This window comes from Protopterus annectens, chromosome 13.part0 (genome assembly GCF_019279795.1).
Source record: "Protopterus annectens isolate FY-2018-M chromosome 13.part0, PAN1.0, whole genome shotgun sequence".
NCBI classification, from domain to species: domain Eukaryota; kingdom Metazoa; phylum Chordata; order Ceratodontiformes; family Protopteridae; genus Protopterus; species Protopterus annectens.
Genome location: NC_056747.1, coordinates 503,918,823 through 503,944,226, shown reverse-complemented (window position 1 = coordinate 503,944,226; position 25,404 = coordinate 503,918,823). Strand labels below are relative to the sequence as shown.

Sequence of the window (25,404 nt, the reverse complement as noted above, 5' to 3'; positions counted from 1 at the left end):
ATTTCTGATAGAGTAGTCTGCAGGGAATTTTTAAAGTCTGCCAACTCATTATACCCTCAAAAATATGTTCCCAGTTACATCTTTCTTCCTCATCACACCTCCAACATTTGCAGTCTACCTGAGGAAAATTCTTTGGAGTCTACTTGGGGTATACAAATACCCATTCAAACACTTCTAAGCAAAGATCCTAACTCTTCTAGACTTTGTTGCATATTTGGGAGTTATACATATATCCCCCCATTGTTTCTGAATTGTTTGTCTGATCTGTCTTCTTTGTGAATTGCTTATCTAGCCCATCTTCTCAATCCTTTCTAACCTCCTCTGATTGATTCTTATATTTATTATGCAATGCCCTAATAATTATCCCTTGTTTAACACCAGCTTTTGTTCTATATTCTACTATAAACTTTACTAGTGATGGTCTTTCACTTAGCATCCCCCTATTTCTTTCTGTTTGCCTATACTCTGATATCAGTCCTTGATAGGGAAGGCAATCTCTAGCCTTCAGTCCAAACAAATTATTGACCTCTTCTTATTTTTATTTCCCTCTTTAATTATTTGCTCCCAATGCCTTGGTCCTTCTGCCAGTTTTCCCCAGTAAATTTTAGCCCACCTCTTGCTTACTGGCTGCATCCCTATTTGCAGCCCACCCTATTGGCAGAATCTCATTTCTCCATCCCTGTGTTGGCTTCATTCTTAGAATACTTTCTGATACCTTATGAATATAATATTTTATATGGATATTGTTATTCTCCTTAAGGCTCTGCATCCAAAATCCCAGTCTATCCTTGTTTCTTGAGCTTCCCCCATTTCATCATCATCCCTTTCCACTTTGAATTATAGCTTTCTGCTTGTGCTATGTATAGGAGCCTTAACCATGTAGCTCTGAAATACCCCTTCAAATCAGATAATCCCAAACCACCTTGCTCTATTGGAAGATTCGGCTTATCCCACTTGACCCTTGCCTTCTTCCCCTCCCAGATAAAATCCTTAAACTCTATATTAACTGCTATCGACAACTTCTTCTATGGTTGACAAAAATATGCCTGAGCTGTGTATAAAACTAAAGGAACTAAAAGCATTTCACTGCTTGTATCTTGCTATTCATATCCATAAAACAGAGCTTCCAATTTCTTGGTTTTTATATTATTTTTTGTTTAGTCTCTTCCCACATACCCTTAGCTGTCATAATAGATTCCTTCTTAATCCATACTCCTAAGTACTTCATGCCCCCATAAATATGGGTATTGCTGAACCAATTTGTGTGTGGGTACATAATTTATAGCTATTACCTTTGTTTTATCTTCATTAATTTTGTATCCCAAAAAGACTTGAAATTGTCTCAGAATGTTCCACAACACTGAAATGTCCTTTCATTGTTTTATCAGGTGCAAAATAATATCACTTCAAATAAAATCCAAATTTTCTTGATTACTATACCAATTATATCCTTGAATTTCTGAGTCCCTTATTTTCTTTGCCAATCGTTTTAAATATAACGCACATAACAAAGAGGAAAGTGAACATGCCTGCCTGGTTCCTCTGCTCAAATAGAACTTATCAGAGAGGAACCCTCCCACTTTAATTTTTGACTCTGATCTCTCATGTATTCTAATCAGCTTTATGATTTTATCAGGGAATGCAAATGCTTCCATTGCCCTACTCATAAAATCCCAGCTTACTCTATCAAATGCTTTCTCTGCATCAAGACCCATCAAAAAAAGTAGTATCTTCTTACATTCTGCTTCCCTCTGGATCATCAGTGTTCTGAAAATGTCAAATGTTTGCCTCCCCTCCATAAAACTGCATTGATTATATCTATCAATTTTGGCATTACCTTTTCCATTCCTTTAGCCACTATAGACATAAACACTTTATAATCATGGTTTAGAATCAAAATGGACCTATATGAAACTGGCTCTGATGGGTTTTTACTATCTTTAGGTATTACAGTCACCACCAATTTATTCTCCTCCTTTTAAAATACTGTTAAACAAAACGTTCTAGATCTTTATCAGTTTCTTCCCTTCTAGCTTTCAAACTTCCACAGGAGTACCATCTATTCCTGGGGACTTGCCAGTAGATTGGTTATACATCACAATTTCGGCCTATCCTAACTGTCATGTACCTCTAACAATGGCATATTTAATTCCTCTCTAAACATTTACATTTATACTTTATCTTGATTTACATATTTATCTGCTTTAAACAGATTTTCATAAAATTTCCAAAATATTTCTAGCACCTCTAGAGTATCTCTGGTTATTTTCCATGTTATAGGCTCTCTAAGCTTCGTGACAACCCTTTCTACTTTGTTGCCTGAATTCTTTTGCTAAATGTTTTTGTGTTCTGGAATTATAAAAAAAAATTGTTGCTTAACAGCAGTCTTTCTAAACTCATGCATATTATCAAGGCAATCCCTAATTTTCTGTTTAGCACTCTGCAATTGCTCCTCTTCCTGTTCTGTGAGATTCCCTCTATTCTGTAATACTTTAACCCTTGTCAGTTATTCTAAATAATTCTTGTTACTTCTTAACCGTATCTCTTTCTTTTATTCCCACCCTATTTTTAAACTCCACTTTAATTCTATCCCATTCGCTAGCTATATTTTCAGAAGAATTTTCTATTTTCCCTAATAACTCTCTAATAATTTCTAATTCCCATTCCTTAAATTCCTATCTTTTTAACAGATAGGTGGGGAAATGCCAGTGTCTCATTTTTATTTCATTACCCTGCATTTTTATTTTAGTTATTGGCTTGTGATCTGAAAGAGTTATTTGGATGCATATCAAAACTTTCAGTTAAATGCACGTTATTGTGAAATATAAATTTTGCCTAGCCTAGTTTTTATACCTTGGGGAATAATATGTAAATTCAGTCCCAACTCCTACTACTGTATTCACATCTTCCATACCAAATATTTTCATAGATTTCTTCAAAAATCTACCATCTTTTGTTATATTTTTTTTCTTTTCTGAGCAGCCAGATATATCTTCATTAAACTATTAAGTTAAATGCAATAGGAATGTAAGGGGTTGCATTTTAAAAGTTTTTTGATGCACTTTAAATGTTTCTGAAGCACTTTAATTGCTCAGGATGCACTTTAGATTCAAAATTTGTTGACTCACTGACTAGTTGATCAACTATTGTAGGGCAAAATGTTTTAGTATTTGTTAATCTTGAGATATATAAGTGCTTTTGTATGAACTTGCATTTTAAAAGTTTTTTTGATGCACTTTAAATGTTTCTGAAGCATTTTAATCGCTCAGGATGCACTTTAGATTTAAATTTTCTTGACTCATCGATTAATTGATCAACCATTGTAGGGCTAAATGTTTTAGTATTTGTTAATATAGAGATGCATAAGTGCTTTTGTATTAACTTCTTAAATTATAATGTTAAATGCTATAGGAATGTAAGGGGTTGCACTTTATATCTTTTGATGCACTTTGAATGTTTCTGAAGCACTTTACTACTCAGGATGCACTTTAGATTTAAATTTTTTTGACTCGCTGATTAATTGATCAATTATTGTGTAATTGAATTGAATAATGAATGTAGTGAAATGTATATCAAGTACACCATTCTTGTGCATGATTATTCCCTGGAAGTCTTGATGCCGAAGTACTAGGAACACAGTAAATGTGGATGGTGACCATTTCTCCAGTTGTTCTGCGTTTTTTTCTTTCTTTGGTGGGTTGGTTCGTGGAGTGGTGTTTTTGGAGTTTTCTGACAGTATGTCGGTTACTGGAGCTTCAGTTGATGGAGACATATCCAATTCCATGTCCAATTCAGTAGCTACCTTTCTTTCCTGGACAGAAATGTAGAGAGAAAGGGATGAGAAGGTGGCTGCTTCCAATTTGTGGTCTTGTAATGGACTGGGAGACCAGCAGACAACCAGGTATGAGAGACTAGAATGTTTGCTTGCAAAGGAGGTGTCTTTATATTATGATACCTGGTTGCTGGAGAAATATATCAGCCTGAATTTAACCCCTCGGGGTTTAAGGGTGGACGAACTTCCAGCTTCTGAATTTTCTGAAGCTGATTTATTTGAGGCATGGAAGAATATCTCTTTACAGTGTACTTTAGGGTGGCTTAAAGTACTTGTCAAACGTAACAACAGACTGCATGAACAAATAAGAAATTCAGTTTTGGAGCTGCAGGAGGAGCTTAAGGGGGAAACTGCAACTGCCGTATTTAATAATAAAATGAAGGACATTCATGTGAGAGTGGGCAAAGCTGAGGCTGAAATACTTGAAAGGAAACGTAGTAAGCTGGACAGAGATGATTGTGATTATAGGAACAACCTCCTCTTTCAGTGGCAGAGGAAAACTAAGCAGAGCAGGTCCACCTTAAAAAATACGGCTATGAGGTCTCAGAGTTTGTGAGGGTCATCCTTTTCATACACAGAAGCAAGCAGCAGCATCAATAGCAGGAAAAGGGTTTCATTTGAGGAACTGAGTGAAGGAGGTGTGCAGCAGGATGAGCAAAGCAGTGGTCAGAGAGTGAGGCCACAGCAATCGAAAAGCAAGCGCAACCAGAGATGGCAGAACAGGAAGAAATGAAGAAAATCAGAGAACTGTCATTTTGAACTTCACATTACTAATGATGTTGTTTTCACATGTAATGATCATAATAACCGGTATGTCTTGAATAATGTAAAGAGTTCACATTCAGTGAGTCAAAGTGAAATGTTAAATATTATTAATCTATCAGATTTGCAGTTAGATGATAACATACATAGTTTACTTTTGAAAGGAATGAAGTTTGTGTCAACATATTTTCCAGCCTTGGCAGACATAATGTTAGAAATATGTGCTTTTTGTTACAAACTACATTTAAAGGCATTTTTTTCTAAAACAAATTCAGAAAATGCAAATGGTAATATAATGTGCAGCATTGATGAGGATGAGGAACCATTGCTAGATTTGTCACTGCATGAAAATGAGTTGGTGGATATTTTTACTTATGAACAAGAGCTTGAAAGTAATAAGGACAGTGTTTGGGTATGGTTTTTCATATTATACTGGCTATGGAAAATTCAGCATTCCTAAAGTTTTTTATGTTAGCATGTTTTATCCACCTAGAACTGTCTCAGCCATAATAAATTTTGAGAAGGTGTTATACAAACAGTTGCAAGTTGAATGCAAGAAGTTTTATGACAGTTATAAGCACCATAACTTGAAAAAGCATGAACAGAATGCATTAAGGCAGTTAAGAAGCTTGAATAAAGGTTATGTTTTTGCACATACAGATAAGGTGGGTAATTGGGTAATAAAGTCTAGAGTGAAATACAACAATATGGTGAAGGAATTGTTGCAGGAAGTTGGTGTTTATGAACAGGTGCAGTCAAATGTTCTGGATGTATATAATGACTTGTTGCTGGAATTACTTGAAAAGGGAGAGAGACTGGGATTTTTTTCCACCACTGATGTCAAAAAGTTACATGTAAAATATCCTAGAATGGCTAAGTTTTATGCCACTCCTAAGGTACACAAGGACTTAACAAATCCCCCTGGGAGACCCATAGTGTTTGGGGTGAGGGGATTTCTCCAGAATATTGTCATTTTTCTGGATGCACATTTGAAAGAGCATTTGAAGTGAGTCCCTTCACACATTAGAAATGGTAAAGAGCTCACAGACACTTTGGGAGGTACTGAGTGGCAAAAGGATTTTTTCTGGGTAACTGTTGATGTTAGTCCTTGTATACCAATATTTCTCATCGGTGGGGTCTGGAAGCAGTAGCCAGTCTATTGGGGGAAGGTCCCAGGACAAGTTATATTTTACAGCTGTTGACACACAATGTATTTAGTTTTGAGGACATTTTTTTTCTTTAGAGAACAGGAACTGTTATGGTGGCATCTTTTGCCCCATCTTATGCCATAATTTTGATGTTTTTTTTGAGGAGAGCTGTGTTTATAGGAATACATATTTTTTGGAAAATGTTATAGTTTTCAAATGCTATATTGATGATTTGTTTTTATATGTAGATGGGAGAATAGTCTTTTTGAACAGTTCATGTTGGAACTAAATCAGAATCAGTATGGCATCACAGTATCCCATCAAACTCATAGATGTAAGATACAGTTTTTAGATTTGGAGGTCTTTGTGGATAAAGACAAGCTAGTGTCTTTTAAACCATTTTATAAGGAAACAGCAGCTAATCGTTTTTTTGAGTGCAGACAGCATCCAGAACATTCACTTGATTCTCTCCCTTATGGAGAAGTCAAGCGCATTAGTGACAATGTTCATGACAGAACCACAATGGATGGGGAATTTAACATTAATATTCTAACCAGGTGTTAAATAGGGCTGAGGAAAAAGTGAGAAAGCAAATTGCTGGTCGGAGAGTATGGAGTCATGCAACACATTATGGGTGTGGAGATTATCATAAAGTGGGCAAGGATGATATATTTTTTGTTAACAAATTTTCCCCTTTTTCAGCTACATTGAAGGCATTAGTGCACAGGTTTTGGCCTATTATACAGCAGGATGAGGAAGTGGGCAACATTTTCAAGGGCAGGGTTGTTTTTTCTCATAGTAGATTTCACAACCTGAATGAATTATTGAACAGTAGGGTAAGTAGGATGGAAACTAGTTCTAACACAGTAGGCACCTTTAGATGTGGAAGGTGCACGGTGTGTGACAAAGTCAAGAACATTTCAGGTACTTTGATTAATGGAAGGAAGTTCATTGCCCTGGGATCTTACAATTGCAGTACCAGTGGTGTTGTTTATGCCATTGGATGTGATTGTCTACCTGTAAAGTGGTATATAGGTCAAACCAGAAGAATAGTGAAAAGAAGAATTAAGGAGCATTTGGTGGATGTGAGGCATGTTAGGCTTAATAATCCTGTGGCCCAGCATTTCCATGCTGTTCACAATGGTAATACTAGCAGTTTATTTTATTCTGTTTAAACAAACCTTATGCAGTACAAGGCATGGAATATGGGTGCATTTGGTTAAGGATGGAAAGTAGATATATTATTAATTTTGGAACTTTGTGGCCCCATGGGCTTAATATGCAGTTAGATTTACATGTATAGGATGAAATGTTTCAGTATGCATTATTTTATAAATGCATAGACATATAGGATGAATGATTTATATGTATAGGGTAAAATATTTAAATATTTAAGTATTTCTTAATCTAAAGATGTATAGGTGCATTGGCATGAACTTTTTAAACTATTAAGTTAAATGCAATAGGAATGTAAGGGGTTGCATTTTAAAAGTTTTGTGGTGCACTTTAAATGTTTCTGAAGCACTTTAATTGCTCAGGATGCACTTTAGATTTAAATTTTCTCGACTCATCGATTTAATTGATCAACCATTGTAGGGCAAAATGTTTTAGTATTTGTTAATCTAGAGATGCATAAGTGCTTTTCTATTAACTTCTTAAATTATAATGTTAAATGCAATAGGAATGTAAGGGGTTGCACTTTATATGTTTTGATGCACTTTGAATGTCTCTAAAGCACTTTACTGCTCAGGATGCACATTCGATTTTAAATTTTTTGACTCCCTGATTAATTGATCAATTATTGTATAACTGAATTGAATAATGAATAGTGAAATATTTATAAAGTTATACCATTCTTGTGCATGATTATTCCCTGGAAGGCTTGATGCCGAAGTACTAGGAACACAATAAAAGTGGATGATGACAGTTTCTTCAGTTGTTCAGTGTTTTTTCCTACTCTTTCTTTTTGTATATATCTGTGAGACCATTGTACATTTAAAGATAATATGGAAGTTGCTGTCAATATGTTAAGAAGGTATTATTCCCACCTGTTATGTGTAACCATTTTTTTTTAAATGTCTAATTTCAGCTTTTATGTTACATGCATGTAGTAATGTTTGGCAGGTTGATATTATATACAGTTTTTTCCTGCCATGTCCATTTGAACCTATCATCTTACAAGACTTTTTGTTTTAATGAAAACCCTCAAAGAAATCTCCAGAACACCCCTAAAACTTATTAACTTAATACTAACACACAAAACTATGTACATCTTGAAATCATGAAGTTTAACCTCCTAATCAGAGGAATTGTCCCATAGTGACAGCCACCCTTACAGGCTTGAATTAATATATCGTGAAGGTTATTCATGCTAAGAGAAGTGGCACGGCCTGCACTTCTACTTCAACTAAGTGCTGCCTATTTTTGTCATATCTTTATTGCTCTTCTAAATTAGGAAATCACTTGGATGCTTTCAGAAAAGATTATCCCCTAGCTATTGAAAAAAGTATTCTGTTTTTGTTGCCCCTTATCAGATTGTCTGCATAGAAACATGAGAACCAGATACACAGTCGCCTCCGCAACAAGCAGTCATTTATTTGTTAGAGGAAAACTTTTCATTGTATTCAGTGTTCTTTTATTTGCTTCCCGTTAAAACTTATTAGATCATGCTAAGGGCCTTAGTCCAGTCGTTTCCCTATACAAAAGTAAAATAAAACATATCCGTTTTTCTTGTATCATGCTCTTTTGTCCAGACTTGTCTTCTTTTTTTACATTGCAATGCCTACACTTCTTAAAACTGAACAAGGAAAAACAAAGAGGAAGGAAAAAATGGGCATCTGTGTACTTTAGTACCAGTTTATGTTTTGCATTATAAAAATAATACTGTTAAGAACAATATTTTGATTTAGTTATAGTTAACTCTTTCCTTCCTCTTCTCGTCTTCTAAATGTACTTCCAAACATTAATGACATGAAGTTGGGCATATAATTTGGAGTCGCATGCAAGTTTAATAAAATCAAAGAAGTCCAATATTTCTTGTTCCATCGTGTTTCACAGTATAATCAATCCTTTGTAATCCCACATGTATTTGTCTATGTTTGAGTTGCTGGTTTTCTTCCTGTTGATCTCCATCTCCCAAATCCCGACTCTGCTTCATTTTCAATGTACTCCTAGTTCTAATCAACTCTTGTGCTTTTTTCTGTCTCAAGCATTTTTCGTTGAAACATTGGAAAAGTTTCACTGGCATAGTCTCTCAGAATTAGAATCTCCTTCTGTTTGACAACTCATTTTGTGTTTGAAATACATTTGAATGTCCTCCTTAGCATGTTCTGCATCAAAAAATAATTTTCACCCTCCAGGAAAGAATATTTAGAAAATAGTTGGATACAGCACTTTGAATCTCATATATGTTTCTCGACATTTCCTGATTACTGCAATAAATGTACTCCTCTTCTGTCTGATGTACCGTGAGTAATCATTTTTCACAGTCTACTGTCTCCCACTTTTAGTACTTTGTCCTTCTGCCACAGTTTTGTCAGAATCAACTCTTTCTGCTGGTGGGATTGTAACTTTATTGTTATTTTAGTTGATATACTTCTTCAGTGTTTCTTTTATTTTAATCAGCTCTGAGCACATTTGACTTATTTTTTTCTCTAGATTACTGGAAGCCATGTATTGAACCAAAGCTGGAACTTGTACTGCTTTTTGCTGAACAGCTGGTGGAGTCTTCCCAGTCAGTCTTTTCTCCTTACCTTTTGCAATTTATTTTCTTTCACGTTCTCTAAATCTCTTTTTGGCTGGTATCCCGGTAGTGCACTTACAAGCCAGTTACTAAAATTTTCAAAAAAATAAGTTCACTAGCTTTCTTTTCTGAGTTTCTGATTTCACAGTGGGAGAGCTGAAATTAAGATGTTGCTCAGTGTGCAGCCATGCTGGAAGTTACGTTTTTTTGGAGTATCCTTAACTTGGTCTTTTGTTTTTAAATAGCATGGCATTGGGTGAAGTAAGCCAATGAAATCCAGTTAGACAAACAACACTGGTATAGACTGTCTGCCCAAGCAGGTAGCATCTGTGGTCAAATAGTGTGTACTGATGGATCAGCAAAAGGATAGCAGCAATTAACTGTGGCCAGCTGTCTTACCGGAGGGTCTTATTAGCAAGTTTGGATTCTTCATTCCTTCTGCACAACATCCCATTTGGAGACTGTGGGGTCTGTTGTGCTTCTGCCATAATGTAGATGCATTGTTGGGCCTCTGAGTATTGGAGTACTGCTCTTTTGAAAATAACCAGCTGACTTTGAAAAGCCATTGCCAACTCCCCCTCGAGTAGGTTAGATGGAGTGTGGGTTGCGCAAAGCAAAATAAAACTTTGCTACATGATGTACGATGGTAATTTTGGGCTCTGACACTCAGCTCTCACCTTAAAGGGTGAAATAGCCAGAAACTTGTGATATCTTCTGTTTGGTGTAGCTGTACTGTTAGTGACATAAAGCTTCATGTTTAACTTCAATAAATTCTGAGTGTTCGCTTATCTGGTTGTATATCTACTTTAATAATCTGTAGTGTGATCCGTTTTCATATAAATTATTTATCAGACAACCAACTAGTATTCATTTTCTATGAAATTAATTGATTTTGACAGCCATTCAGTTCAACTGATGTGCGCTGTATGGGAAACTGATTGCAGTGTTTGTTTGGGATTTTGTAATAGGCATTTGGAATACTTATCTATTAAAATTATTAACACAATAGAAAGAATATTAGCTCCTGTAGTTTCACGTGGTACTACAGATCTTCCAGCAGGGTCTTATTGCTGGTGGCAGGTAAGGGTTATTCAGTTTTTCTGAAAATATACATAACAAGGTATGCTTTGATGCTGATAAGAAAAGTCAAAGATGAATGGGGTATTATTTTAGGACTCACTGATCTGCTTAAAAGTGTTTATGTAAACATATTTTATCTTCTAGATGCAATGATGTCCTTGAGCTGGTGGAAACAACAAGACACTTCCGTCTGCTGGAGAGAGCAGCTGAAATAGGGGGTGCAGGGACCCCTTCTCTGGATGCTATGGTGCAAGACATACAAGAGAGATATCAAAAGACAGCAGAAGCCTTTTTATACCAGATTAAAGATATTCTGACAACAGAAAAGAACCATCCATTTGAGAAAGCTTTCTTTGATTTCCGAATTAAAATTAAAGTAAGTGTTAAAATGATACAAGTGGAAATGACTGAAGAATGGATGCTTTTGTTGAGTTTTGTGACATGACATAAAAAAGGGTAATTTTGAATGGTAGCAAAATAACTTTTAGCCAACAATTAATGATATGCTGAGGCACAGTCATATTCTGGTACCCATTTACCATAAATGGTAAAGCATTATACCAACACAAAAACCCACTGCTAGGTATACAGGCTGTCACTGTTCTTTCAAGGAATATCAAAAACTTCTGCAAAAGTAATATGACAATCTGTGAGATACAATGCAGCTAGGATTACATGCCTTGTATTGCAGTGTAATATATACCTCCCCCAATTCTGGATGGAAACTTGCTGAAAAACTATTAATGTTCTGCATTTAGGTCACTGTTGCAGTAGCCTAAGTTATTTAGTTCTTACCCACTGCCACTGTGCAGCTTTCAAAGCTTTAGGGTACCTTCCACATGCAATAACTGTTAGGAGCTTGAGGGGAGCTCAATAGAAAGACAGAGTGAAAATTTCTTCAGAGCTTTTTTGCTGCCAAAGAGTTGTCCTTCAGTGGGACATGTGGAATTTTTGGTCAGCTAGCAGTCATTGTTGTGTTTGCTAGGAAAATTAATTATTTGAGTGTCTTTGCTTTTCTAAGGGAGTTGGTGTATAAAATCCTTATGTGTAAAAGGAAAGAAAAAAGAAACATTCTACTTTGGACAGAATTTCCTAAAGCCTTATAAGTTTGTGTATTTGGGGCAGGTTGTTGTGCTTGAGGAGGAACCACTTGATGTTCATTATGATCACTGATGCAGCACCCTAAGCTTATATGGGTTCTATCTTCCATAGAGTATAATAATCAGCTATCTTCCAAAGCTTTGGGTAACGTTCAGTGCACCCAAACCATTAGTCAGCATGAGCTGAGTTGACTAAAAGTTAGTTTTCAGCACCAATCCCTTCAGAGCTTTCCTACAGTCGAGAAGAGTGCTCTTCTGTGGGCTTTTTAGGATCGATGGTCAGCTAATGATACTCCATTGCTGGCAGGGTAAGTTCCCTTCAGGGAAAAAAATAAAACCTTCCCTTACTTTTTGCCAGAGAAAATGTACCTTTTCTATAAAGGAATTACTTTAAAGTTAGGAAAAAGTGTTTTTGATTGTTTCATGACTTTTATGTACTTTAAACAGGATCGTTTTTTTAATTTTTTTTTTTTTTTACTTTTGTGGTAAAACATTGTAAAAAGTTGTCTAAAATTACTTTTTCTGTGGAGAAATTGTTGTTAATTTACTTTTTGTGGCTGGGGAAATTAAAGTGTTTTTTTGTGTGTGTTTATATGGGAGAAAAAGTTACTTTTTTGCTGCTTTCTTGTTTTACCAACACTTGCTGCTAAGCTTCCCTGGAAATCAAGCACCATTTTTGGCATGGCTTTAGTACAACTTGCCAGTTCATGGGTTGGACCTTCTTCCAGCCACAAAAAGAAAAAGATTACTGAGCAGCCTTTCCTACCACAGCAGGCTAGTAATTTGCCTCATCTGCTGGAGGATGACTTTTTTGTTGCCACAGCTGGTTCAACAGACCACTCATGCTTTTCTTCAAAACAGTCTGGTGTAGTAATTACAGCCACCATAGAGTGGTGGTTGGACACATCCTCTGTGGTTGTTGGTTTTACCTCAGCAGGCAAGATAGAGCCACTGGTATCAGTCTTAGGGGAAGGGGAAAGCATTTCTGCTTAGCGAGAATGTGGTGTCCATCTCTAGGTAAGTTATTACTGGCAGCACTGTTTCTGTTTCTTAAAAAATTCCTGTCAAAAGTAAACAGAAAATTAAACATTTGTCTTCTTCTGTACTGCAGACAGGAGTAATTTATTAGGCTTGACTCAGGGTCTTGTGTAGGGTCTTGATCTTTCTTATAAAGCTGCTTCTGGTAAGAAAAAAAAAGAAGATTCTGTTTCCCTGAAGAGATTCAAGTGATTGAACCTGTAGTAGAATATGAAGGGACAGATGCAGTATTTTTCTTCTCATACTTCTGACTGAGACTCTGAGGAGGGTGTGGTATCTGATTCTCCATGTAAAGGATTCTCTTACTCTGAGACTATTTCCTTGTCAAATCAATGTTTTCAGTGGGAAAATGGTAAGATGTTATGTGGTCCAATCTCGCCTACATTCTTACTCACGGGTTCGGAGCCGAACATCGGCTCCGACTCGGCCAACTTATATTTTTCTAGCACAAAGTCTCTAATTGGCTGGGCTAACCTGGTATCCCATGTTACACCGCTCCATAACCCCAGATGTCATTTGCCGCTCATGTAGCTAGGACGTGGTCTCACTTGGCTGTGGCTAAGTAGCTTTAAAACTTCTTTTTTCACTGAAAATTGTCTTTTTTCTTCACAAAAGCTATTTTAATAGCTGTTTGCTCTTGTTATTATCGTTTTCCTTGTGGTGTGAGTTTATCGTTTGTGGTATCCCTCCATTCTTATGGGCTAGGCCCGTTTAAGTTAGTGGACCTAGTCCTCCCTCCGTTGTGTAGTTTGTCTGAGGAAAGCGTTTGCCCCTTGCCCGGTGTGTGTGTCTTGTTGTTGCGTCAGAATCGTTTAACTTAGAGATTCTTGTCAACTGTTGTTAGCGGTAGTTCCTGCCTTAACCGTTGTGGCCTAAAGTCCTGTTTCTGTGGTGTTGTGTACTGTGGTTTTGCTGTTATGTCTAAGGATCAAAAATAACACAAACCCTCCGGGTTTAAGAAGTGTTCTAAATGTAGCTACAAGATGTCCATAACAGATGGACATGCTGTTTGTGTATACTGCCTGGGGGCAATACATTTACAAGAGTCCTGTAGTTTTTGTCATGCTTTTACCCCTAGGGTGCTACAGGAGAGAAAAAATAAACTTATACTGAAGGGTCTTCTTAAGCCTTCCTTCGAGGTGTCCTTGGACTCTTCCTCTGGTTCACAGTCTAAAACCAAGACTTCTAAGGCTAAGAAAAGATCTCTGGCTCCATCTGTTTCATTGGAGCCACCGGAGAACACTACCAAATTGGATTCTACTTCCTTGGCTCCCTTGTACTCGGGGCCGCAGGAGGTAGCTGTGGTTCTTGAATCAGCCTTGGCTCCAATCCTGTTAGATCCCATTCGGAGCCGGTCTCCTAGTGTCAGACAAGGATCCCCAGATAGGAGATCACAGTCACCTTTTCTCTCCTCCAAATCCTCCAGACTCTCTGATTTGGATATGGATAGGGTGTTCCAGAGGCTCCTGCAGTCGCCGGTTTTGGCAAACTTATTTTTGGCTCTGACCCAGTCGGCTCCGGAGCCAGTCCCGATGAGTGCATCCATGTTTCCTCCTCCGAGCACCTCCTTGTCTTCAGAACCAGAGTGTTCTGCTCCGGGTGATATTCTGCCAGCTCCGATACCTCTTAAGGCTTTATCGATGCCGACGTTTGCTCCTACCATGTCGGCTCCATCCTCTGGTTTCGGCACCCGGGTTTCCTCTGTCGGGCCCGAGGGGGATACTTCGGGACTTTTGTCTGTTCCAAGCCTCCCTCTCGGCACTTCAGCTCGGGGAACTTCGGTTCTGATCTTGGCTTCGGAGGTTGGTCGGATTCGGGGGGACCTGCCTTCAAGGCCATGAGGAGCGCACTGGCCAGATCCTCAGTGACATCACCTGGATCGGTCATTCCATCCCCTTCCACTCTGGCGAGAGCCTCTGATGTCCCCCCTATTAGTTGATGGAGCCCCAAGGTCTGGGGATACCCCCATGAGCAGTCTCCAACTTTCTGAGGGTCCCTCAGAGTCTGTGCCTCAGGAGCCCCCAAGAAAGAAGTTGTGTAAAAGGAAGCACATAGACTCCCAGGATGAGTCCCTCACCTATGATACTGACCTTGAGGAGTCAGAGGGGTCCCCCAAGTCATCCTCTGATGACGTCTCTTTCTCCAACATCCTGGAGATTTTGAGGCAGAGTGGCGGCTGGTCGTTCAAAACCCCCTCTGAGGAGGAGTCGGTATTTCTCAAGGCCTTTGGTGCTCAACCCTCTGCCTCCTGGGTGTCTCCACCCTTCGATGAGCTCCTGGATTTGATCTGTCGAAGGGCGTGGGAGACTCCTGACTCAGTGGAACCTGTACCAAGATGCCCTAATAAATTTCTCTCAGCTCCCCTAGGAAAGAGTTCCTGTCCAAAGGGGTTTCTGTGGATGTCATGGTGGTGGCGGCCACTCAGCAGGAAGTAGCCGAGTCTTCTTCCTCCGTCCATCCTCCTAACAAGGAGTCCAGGAGTATGGATCGGTATGGGAAGCGTACCCTCTCTTTAGCGACCTTCACACTTTGGTCTCTGAACTATCTATTGTACTTTACTCGGCTCCAGAGAGATCTCCTTAAAGAGTTAGGAGATACTCTAACGGGTAACGTACCTGAGGCATTAACACAGACAGTTAACACCCAGTTGTCTACTCTTGGCTCGATTGTCAACTTGTCCATGAGGCTCATATCTTATGCAGCCGAGGGGGTGAGCAGGGCAGCTAGCTCAGGTGTAGTCCTTAGGAGGCAAGCCTGGATGTGCCTGTGTCATTTCGCGGAGGCCTTCAAGTCTTCCTTCACTGATGCCCCCTTTGATGGGTCCTCACTCTTTGGGACCAAAGTGAAAGACACCCTCACCAGATGCGAGCAAGAGGGGAAAGACCCTGTCTGCCATAGGGGTCTGTTTTTCCCTCTCATCTAGGCCTTACCCCACGGCTCAGAGGGGAGGAAAGATGTGGTTCAAAAAGTCACAGAAGTCTTTCCCTGACGGTCAAGGTGAGCCCCCCTCCAGAGGCAGAGGAGGGGGTGGCTATTCTGGGAGATGCCGCCCTAGGGGCAGAGGAGGCCCTCGCAATTCGGGAGACCGTTATTCCTTTCACGGAACTTCCTATCATCATCCCTGATGTATTGCCCGACTGTGCTGTTCCGGAGCCAGTCGGGGGCCGCATTTCATTGTACCCTGAAGCCTGGGCAAGTATCACTCAGGATCGATGGGTGCTTCATATAGTTACTGTAGGTTATTCCATCCCCTTATTGTCAGACCCTCCTCCACCCAAGAGAATCCCAGATGTTCCACCCAGTCAAAGGGATCATGCAACCCTAGAAATTTCAAAGTTGCTGGAAAAAGGAGCCATCCAACCTGTCCCCTCAGACCAGATCGGGTTAGGGACTTACTCAAGACTCTTTTTGGTGCCGAAAAAAACAAGGGACCAGAGACCCATCTTGGATCTCAGCCAACTGAATCGATACATTCTAAAGTCCAAGTTCCGAATGGTCACCCTTCAGTCGATTTTTCCGTTACTGGGAAAAGAAGTATGGATGTGCTCCATTGATCTCAAGGATGCTTACTACCATATCAAAATGGACAGGGCATCCAGGAGTGACTTACGCTTCCAGCTGGGAGCCAGTCATTTCCAGTTTCGTGCCCTGCCCTTTGGCCTCACCACAGCCCCCAGGGTGTTCACCAAGTGTTTGGCAGTGGTGAGAGCTCACCTGAGACGTCAAGGATTCCAAGTGTTTCTATACCTGGACAACTGGCTCCTCACCGCCCCCACCAGGCATCTTCTCATTTAGGCCAGGGAAAAGACCATTGCCCTTTGTCATCAACTAGGAATTACCTTGAACTGGGGAAAGTCTGCCTTGCTGCCCTCACAGCGTGTCACATTTATAGGCGCAGAGCTAGACACCATTCTCATGAGGGGCGTTCCTGCCTCAAGAAAGGATAGAAGTGTTGCAGGGTCAGGTTCGTGCATTCCTACCCCTCAAGAAGGTTCAGGCCAGATGGGTCCTACAGCTCCTGGGATCCATGGCAGCCACCATTATGTTAGTGCCCCTAGCCAGATTACACGAGACTTCTGCAGTGGCTCCTCTCTGCCCAGTGGTCCTTTCAGAAACTTCCCCTGTCCCATTTGATCCTACTCACTGATCGGTGCAAGCAGGACATCTGTTGGTGGCTGCATTCCACCAACTTAAACAAAGGGAATCCCTTTATTCCTATGACTCTGGTTGCCACGGTGACCACGGACACCTCCCAGATAGGGTGTGGGGGGGGGGGATTATCTTGGCAGGACTGTCCAAGGCACCTGGCAGGATCACGAGGTACATCTGCACAACAACATTCTAGAGATGAGAGTGGTGTTACTGGTGTTGCAAGCACTGCAGAGCTCTCTTCCCCTAGGAACAATTGCAATTCACTCGGACAACATGTCTGTGGTGTTGTACCTGAACAAGCAAGGGGGAACCAGGTCTTACCCCCTATGCAGAGAGGCCATGCGAGTGTGGCAGTGAGCAGTGTCTTCCTGACGGTTCTCCTAGTGGCAATGCACATTCCGGGGAAGGCCAATGTGATAGCAGACAGGCTGAGGAGATCTACTCTGATGCCTTACGAGTGGTCCCTGAAACGCTGAGTTGCAGAACAGATTTTCAACAGGTGGGGTCAGCCTTGCTGTGACCTTTTCACCAATCCCCACAATACCAAGTGCAGCAACTACTTCACTCTGATCCCCCCACAGCGGGAGTCACCCAGGGATGCTCTAGTCCATGACTGGCCTCCCAGTCTGCTCTATGTTTTCTCTCTGTTTCCTCTGCTACCAAGAGTGATCCAGAAAGCAATTTCCTCTGGAAGCAAGATGATTCTTATTGCCCCACACTGGTCTCGACAAGTCTGGTTCTCCTTTCTTCATCAGTTTGCAGTGAACAGTCCTTGGACTCTGGACCCAGCACCAGACCTACTGACACACATGTCGGGACAGTCCCATCCCTCCCTGCAGACCCTCAGGTTGACAGCCTGGCTGCTCCACTTCCATCTCTAGTCAGACTTCATCGTTTTTCACCTGAGGTAGTACACATTTTATCTTCTTCTCATAAATCTTCTACCTGGAAGATTTACTCCAGCAAGTGGAAAATATTTTCAATTTGGGCTCAGGCCGAGGGACTGGATCCTTTCACAGCCCCCATCCCTGCTGTCTTAGATTTTTTATCCACACTTTTTCAGCAGGGTTCTGCTCCTGCTACCATTAAGGTTCAGCTGGCCTCTATTTCTAATTTCCATACCTCTTACGAACCTTCTCTCATGGCTCATAAGCTATGTAAGGCCTTTTTGAGGGGCACCTTGTTGCTTCGGCCTCCTGTGTCAGAACCCATCATGCCAAGGGATTTAAATTTTGTGATACAGGCCCTGACGTCATCACCTTTCAAACCAGCTGCCACCTGTGAATTATAATTTCTGTTTTGGAATACTGCATTCTTAATAGCTATCACATCAGCCAGACGGGTGTCGGAGATTCAAGCGTTGTCCAGCAAATCCCCGTATTTAATATTTCATAAGAACAGGGTTTCCTTGAGACCTAATCCATCCTTCCTTCTGAAGGTAACTTCTGCTGTTAACCTCAATCAGTCCATTGAGCTGCCAGTTTTCTTTCCTCAATTTTCCAACAAGGCGGAGTTTGTTTCATCAATTGGACGTACACAGGCAGCTTCATTTTTACTTACACAGGACAAAACAACTTCGTAAGTCTGACCAACTCTTTGTGTCCTTCTCAGAAAATAGAACAGGTTTCCCTGTTTCTAAGATTACAATTTCCAGATGGATTTCTGACTGCATCTCCTACGTTTACTCATCAGCAGGCAGAGAGTTACCATTCCCCATCAAGGCTCACTCCACCAGGGTGGTTTCCGCTTTGGTAGCTTATCACTCCAGACTATCCTTGGATGAAATTTGTGATGCGGCCACGTGGGCTTCTCCCCATACCTTCATTACTCATTACAAATTAGACGTGGCTTCTAGGGGCCAGGCTTCCTTTGGTTCCACTGTTCTCAGGAGCATCTTCCATTGAGCCTCCCAGGATAGAGGTGCTGGGGACGCTGTCCCGTGAGTAAGAATGTAGGCGAGATTGGAACACATAACATCTACAAGTTATGTACTCACCATAACGCTTGATATATGTGGTCCATCTCGCCTCACATTCTTAAGTTCCCTCCCACCTTCCCCCTTCCTGGAGGATTTGGAGGCAACATTTGTTTTCATTACCCTTCGGTATTGGTTATTTTTTCTTTGCTGCCCTGGTTAGTGTTCTACTCTTCTAAACTGTGGTTGTGCATGAGGTGTGACTATGAGCTGCTGCAAACTAGATCTGGGGTTATGGAGCAGTGCAACATGGGATACCAGGTTAGCCCAGCCAATTAGAGACTTCATGCTAGAAAAATATAAGTTGGCCAAGTCGGAGCCGATGTTTGGCTCTGAACCCGTGAGTAAGAATGTGAGGCGAGATGGACCACATACGTCAAGCGTTATGGTGAGTACATAACTTGTAGTTTTCTCAAGCTCCTCAGAGAATCTTATGATTTGTTAAAACTGGAATTTTCCTGACTCTTCATCTAGCCCCCTAGTTTTGTCTTCTTTGCAGGATGTTTTTGACACAGCCTGGAATTTCCCTGACAAGTCAGCCTGCTGCCCCTAAAAAACATATAAATTATTTAAACTTCCTCAGTCCTTTAAGCTTTTATACACTAATCCCATACCTGACACAACAGCTATTGCTTTACTGAATCTAGCTGCTGCTAAACATTTGGTTAGTACTAATCCATCTCCTTCTGACAAGGATGTTACATCTTTTGATAGATTTGAGGGAAAGTGTATTTTTCTACAACACTTGTTTTTAGAATTTTCTGTTGTCTAGCTCATGTATTAATTTTTTTCCTGGTTAACTGTGAAATTATGAGGAATGTTTTGGCATAAGTTTCTACCTGTGAGGAGAAATCTGCTCTGTGTAATATAGTTTATTCTGTTTCCCAGGGTCAGTACTCATTGTTTAAAATGGGTCTGTGACTGTGGATACTACTTCCAGGGTTGCTGCCTCTTGAACTGTTTTGAGGAGGTTTGCCTGACTGTGTTTCAGAAGTGTCCAGAAGATGTTAATAATGTAATCTTGAATTCTCCTTTGGATGAAGATCAAGTTTTTGGACCGTCTGCTGCACAGGTCATCAAAACATGTGATAAGAGGAAAAGCTTTTTCAGAGAATCTCTCAGATTTTTCATCTCTCTCTCTCTCCAAGTTTTCCAAGGGGTTATCTGCTCCATTTCTAACGCTGCAAAGTAAATAGCCCCAGCAGAAGGCAAACATTTAAAAAGCAATGGAAGAGAGGTTCCAAAAAAGCAGGAACTCCCAGAACAAAGGACAGTCTAGGAAGCCAGAATGACTGTGTGCGAGACCTTATCTTCCCTTCTGTTTTTGGCAATAGATTATATCAGACAAAATGAGTCCTGGCTGTGATCCATTGAGGCTACTGATGGCAGTGGGAGGCTCCTCCTCTTCTTCAGAAGAGTCCTCTTCATTCACTAGCCCAAACTCTCTTTCTTCCCACCATTCAGCATATCCTTGCTCAGGGATGGTAGAAGCTATCTCTTTTCCTGAGTTAGGGAAGGGTTTTTTCCAGGGTGCCATTGTGTCAAAGAAAGAAGATTCTTGTGTATTATTTATGGATCTTTGCTTTTTGAATCTGCTAGTAATAGTACCCCAATTTAAAATGCTTCCTATTTACAACTTTATCATTTATTTCCTATATGAGATTTCTAGTGGCCTTAGATTTAAAAGCTGCACATCATTTCATTCCTATAGATCCTCATTTCAGATTTTTATTAAGGTTTTCTGTGTCTGGATCAAATTATCAGTTCTCTGTATTACCATTTAGTCTATCTATTGCTCCAAGGGTATTCAGAAAGTGTCTGGCTCCTGCATTCATACATACATACATACATACATACATACATACTTACAAATATTTCAGGCATGGGCAATAACGCCCTTCTAGCCTGCCAATATACCAAAATAGTCATTCCAATAATAAGTTTCCAAGTTGTTTTTAAAAATATCTTAAAACTAGTGCTTGCTTATTTTAATATGATCTCATAGTCTGCTCTCTCAGAGAACCAATTAATACATATTTCATTCCCATATAATCTTTTACATAGATGATTTTATGATTCTGTGATACTGTTTGATAACCCCAAACATTCACAGAGGTAGTTGTCTCTAAATGTCCTACATATTTAAATAAGGTCCCGTCTTAAATATCTATGTGAGACACTGTAGAAGTTGAGATATTTTAATGTTTCATAATAGCTTAAATGTTCACATTCATGGACACCCTTAGTACTGTATTCTTTCCAATTTACACATGCTTGTTTACTTATAAGGTTTCAATATTGTTATTCCATACTCTAGTTTGGGTGTAATGTAACTTACAAACAATGATTTCCTCATTTCTGGTCTTCTAGATTTTATAAAGCTTTTTATACAGCCTTCAGCTTTATAACTATCTTTAACCAACTGTCTGATATGATACTCGAATCCACCTCTATACCCAAGTCCTTAAATGAATCTGCAGTTTCAATTACTGTATGCTGTATTGAATATTTACCCTTAATCTATATCTCCCAAATTTCATATGCTTAGTTTTTGCTGTATTTATAAGCATATTTATCCTCCTGTGTTTAAATAGTCAAGTTATTTTACAGAGATGTGCTAGCCATAGCAGATGTAATCAGTCATTGCTTCTGTGATTCTCATGATTCCTCTTGCAAGTTTCCACATGAGAAAAATCCAGTAGTACCTGAACTCTCTATGGTCCCAGCATCAACATCGTCTGACATTTCCAGTTTCTGCTCTGGGATTTATGAAAAGGGAGACTTTGTGGTGGAGACTCCAAATTTCTCAGAATCCAGGCTTGTATTCTCTCTGCTCCAGAATAGTCACAAAAGATACCTCAAACTTTGCATCTGATGTAGTCATTTTTCATTCTGTCCTTAACTGATGGGTTTGGATCCAAGTCATCCATTTTCATTCTTCCTCAACTCCCACCCACCAACAGAGCGAGTTTTTGGGGTCTACTCCTCGCATTGTAAAGCTCCAGATATAGCTTTGTTTACCTTTTCTGCTATATATTTCTTAAGGTTTTTTACATAAGAGTAATTTTTATTTTTCTATTGTAGTCTGCAAACAAGATCTGAAGTAGTGGGGTTGGTGCATTCTGGGTAAGGGAGAAGCTCGAGAGTTCAAGGTTGAAATAAGCTTTTACAGGAGCAGAGTAGGATCCGAGGGCTCAGATCCAACCCATGACAACACAGATAGAACTTTATGGTAAGTACATAACTTAAGAATGGAAGGTGCAAAAGTCAATAATAACCACAGAACAAGCACCTCAGACCCAGGAGATAAATACACACGGTTTAATGAATGTCAGTGTAAAGTTAAGATAAAAGTTAAGATTAACTTTACACTGACATTCATTAAACCGTGTGTATTTATCTCCTGGGTCTGAGGTGCTTGTTCTGTAAGTACATAACTTCTTTTTATGACGAATTATCTGTGTGAATAAAATTGCAGGGTCTTTGGAACAAAAAAAGACACACCAAAATGTATAAACATAAAAGAAATGTTAGCTCCTGTAAATTCTCAACCATCTATGGTTCCCAGGACCTCTTTATGTGTTTACAGACAAAACCACAGTAATGTGGTACATAAATACGTAAAGGTAAACCAGATCTTATCCTCTGTTCAGGCTAGCCATGGTAGCCTGGGATATACCTTTTCAGCACAGTCTCACTCTGTCAGCATCTTAGATACAGTAGGAGCAAAACTGTGTGACAGAGAAGCTGTGCAGGACTAGGACAGACTCTCAAGAATGGAAACTGAATCAAGGGGATCTTCTAAGAATTGATCCAGCTGTAGGGATCACATCAAATAGATCTATTTGCCTTCGCTCACAACAATCAATTAGGAAAATTCTGTTCCAGGACTTCATGTATAAAGGCCTAGAAGACGGATGCATTTCTTCCTTGGGAAGGAATGTTTCTGTATGCTTTTCTACCCTTTCCATTAATATCCAGGGTTATTCTTAAGATTCAGAAGGACTTCCCAAATTTTGTTGTGGTGACTCTCTTCCGGACTTTGCAATGTTGTTTCTGCTGTCTTTTGGAAATGGCTAGGGGCATTTACCACAGCCTTCCTCACAGACTGGATTTATTCACACAAGATGAGGGGTGTTTGGTATGTCCCTACCCCAAACAACTACAACAAACTGCATGGTTATAGAATTGTAATGACTTTTGGTTCCTTTTTTCCTGAGGACATGCAGTGGGTATTAATGGAGGCAAAAAAGTCTGATACTATAAAATCTTATATTAATAAATGGTAAATGTTTTCTACTTGGTGCCAAGAAAAGAACCAGTACCCATTCAGGGCTAGTGCTTCTCTGGTTCTTTAATATTGATGCGAGTTACAATCCTATGGCCTGTCTTACTCCTCAGTCAAAGTTCATTTGTTGAATATTTCAGCATGTTTGCCCCTGGATCCCCCTCTTTCAATGCAACTTCATGTGAAAATGTTTTTGAAAGAGGTGCTGCATAAGAAGCCTCCTAGGAAACAGGTGGCTCCTCCTTGGGATCTTAATTTTGTGTTAGAAAAACTAACTCCTACTCCATTTGAAGCAACTCATCAGGTGGGCTTGAAATTCAGACTTGCTAATTGCTCTGACCTTTGTAAGAGGACTATTTGAGTTGCAAGCTCTTTTGGTGGGTCAACTTTATATCATTTTTTTGCAAAGATAGGATTTCCTTAAGCACTAATACTTCATTAATGCCTAAAGCGGTATTCAAGTTTATCTTAAGCCATGTTATTCATCTCCCTGTCATCTTTTCAGATCCTAAAAATGAGGGAGAAAAGATGCACCATACATTGGATGTCCACAGATAAATCTGTTAGTATCTTGTCTGAACAAAATCTTTCAGAACTTTGATCCGGTATTCATTTCTTTTGTTATACCCACCACAGCAAAGCAATTCCAAATAGGGTCAAGGACCCACTCTACCAGGGTCTTGGTTTCATCTGTGGCTTTTTTGGAAAGGGCTGGATTCTAGAAATATTCTAGAAACAGCAACTTGGTCCCTTGTACAAACTTTTATAAAGCACTATAAATTAAATTCCTTCTTCAGGTTTTGGACAGGCTTTGCCAGGATCATTCTCCAGGGACTCCTGAACTCTCATCCTTCATCCTCCCATAGCTTAGGCTACTGTAGCAGTGATCATAAGGACTTACATAGTACAGTTGTGTAAGTAAACTTCCCATAACATTAGATGTTCATATTATCCTTCCACCCCCCCCCAATTTTTGTATATTTTTATGTCAGGATGTGGACCTTTATTGTTATTTTCATGGCATTGTCCTCTCTGAGCTCTCTAGCTGCCCTTGTTTCTGCTGGCATGAAACCTATGAAGAGCTTGGTACCCAAACCTGACTTCGTTAGCTCAGCTCAAGCTGGCTAATGGTTTGGGTGCATGTAAGTTGCCTTGAAAGCTGGCTGGCTGCTACAGCTTAGCAGGATATAACCCATATAGATTAAGCTATTGCAATAGTGATCATTCAAAAATCTATTGGAATGCTAAGTTTACATGCACAACTCTATTTTCTAAAGATCTCCACAATCAAGTAACACAGGCAGAACAGCTTAGCCTTATAGGAAATCTTAGAGATGGATAAAAAAATGCTGTTGTGACAGTATCATTGTAGCTTCAGTGGTTACTGAGATCTTGGAATATATTTAAAATATTACAGATTTAATATTTACTGTGTTTACTATGGATTACCAAATCCAGTTTAAGTTCTAGAATGTAGGGAAGCCACCATTGTAAAGATTGTTCTTACTGACCAGTTTGCCTTTTACATTTATTTAGTAACCATTATAGCTACAGAACTATGAACATTTGTTTGAAATGTAAAGACATAAGCTGAATTTGTCAAAAGCTCAGGATGCAGTCCTTGAAGAATAAGAATACAAACCCCTGACAATCCAATGAAAAGAATAAGCTAAGGTATAAGTAGCCATTTACCTTGGCTGAAGACACAAAAACAGAATTATATTTACTGGTGTTAGGTTTCACATTTATGACCGACACCCATTCATTTTTTTTCTATATGATTATCAAGTCTTGTTCTACTGAATGTGGGCCAATTCATTTCCCAGTATTTGGTAACCTCAGCAGGGAGTCATGATTTGTCCAGAGTGACTGGCAAACAGGCAGCTATGAAAGTGATTAATGCTGTTGCCGGAATCTTGACAGTAAGCGTGTTAATGTTATAGTCCTAATCTCTACCTTGGGTGGTTGTGTGCAACTGATGTTACCACAGAGGCCACTACACCTTTTCTGTGCAAGTACATGCTTCTGTGCCCCCAAGATGCAGACTACTGCATTCACAGCTTGGTGAGCTGAGCTCACATTTCTGAGCTCAAATCATAGTATGGCAACCCAGGGGCTGAAGCATCTTCATGACCAGGACTTTTGCCCTTCTCCTCCAGAAAATGTGCACATTCATCCTTGCCATGTCATCTCCAATAAATGACCAAACCTTTAGTCAAACTTGGATGGTCTGGATCATCAGGGATTTATTCCTTTGTGCCAGTTGAACTGGCTAACTTCCAGCCAT

At 39.8% G+C, this 25,404-nt stretch overlaps 1 protein-coding gene across 1 annotated transcript in view; it reads left to right on the top strand.

Moving 5' to 3' along the window:
- Positions 1–25,404, top strand: part of LOC122787923 (dynein beta chain, flagellar outer arm-like) — a 5,188,001-nt gene that overhangs the window by 311,226 nt on the left and 4,851,371 nt on the right. Inside the window, exon 12 of the mRNA XM_044054850.1 lies at positions 10,709–10,940. Within this exon, the coding sequence (XP_043910785.1) occupies positions 10,709–10,940 (232 nt within the window). The remainder of the gene's footprint in view (positions 1–10,708; positions 10,941–25,404) is intronic.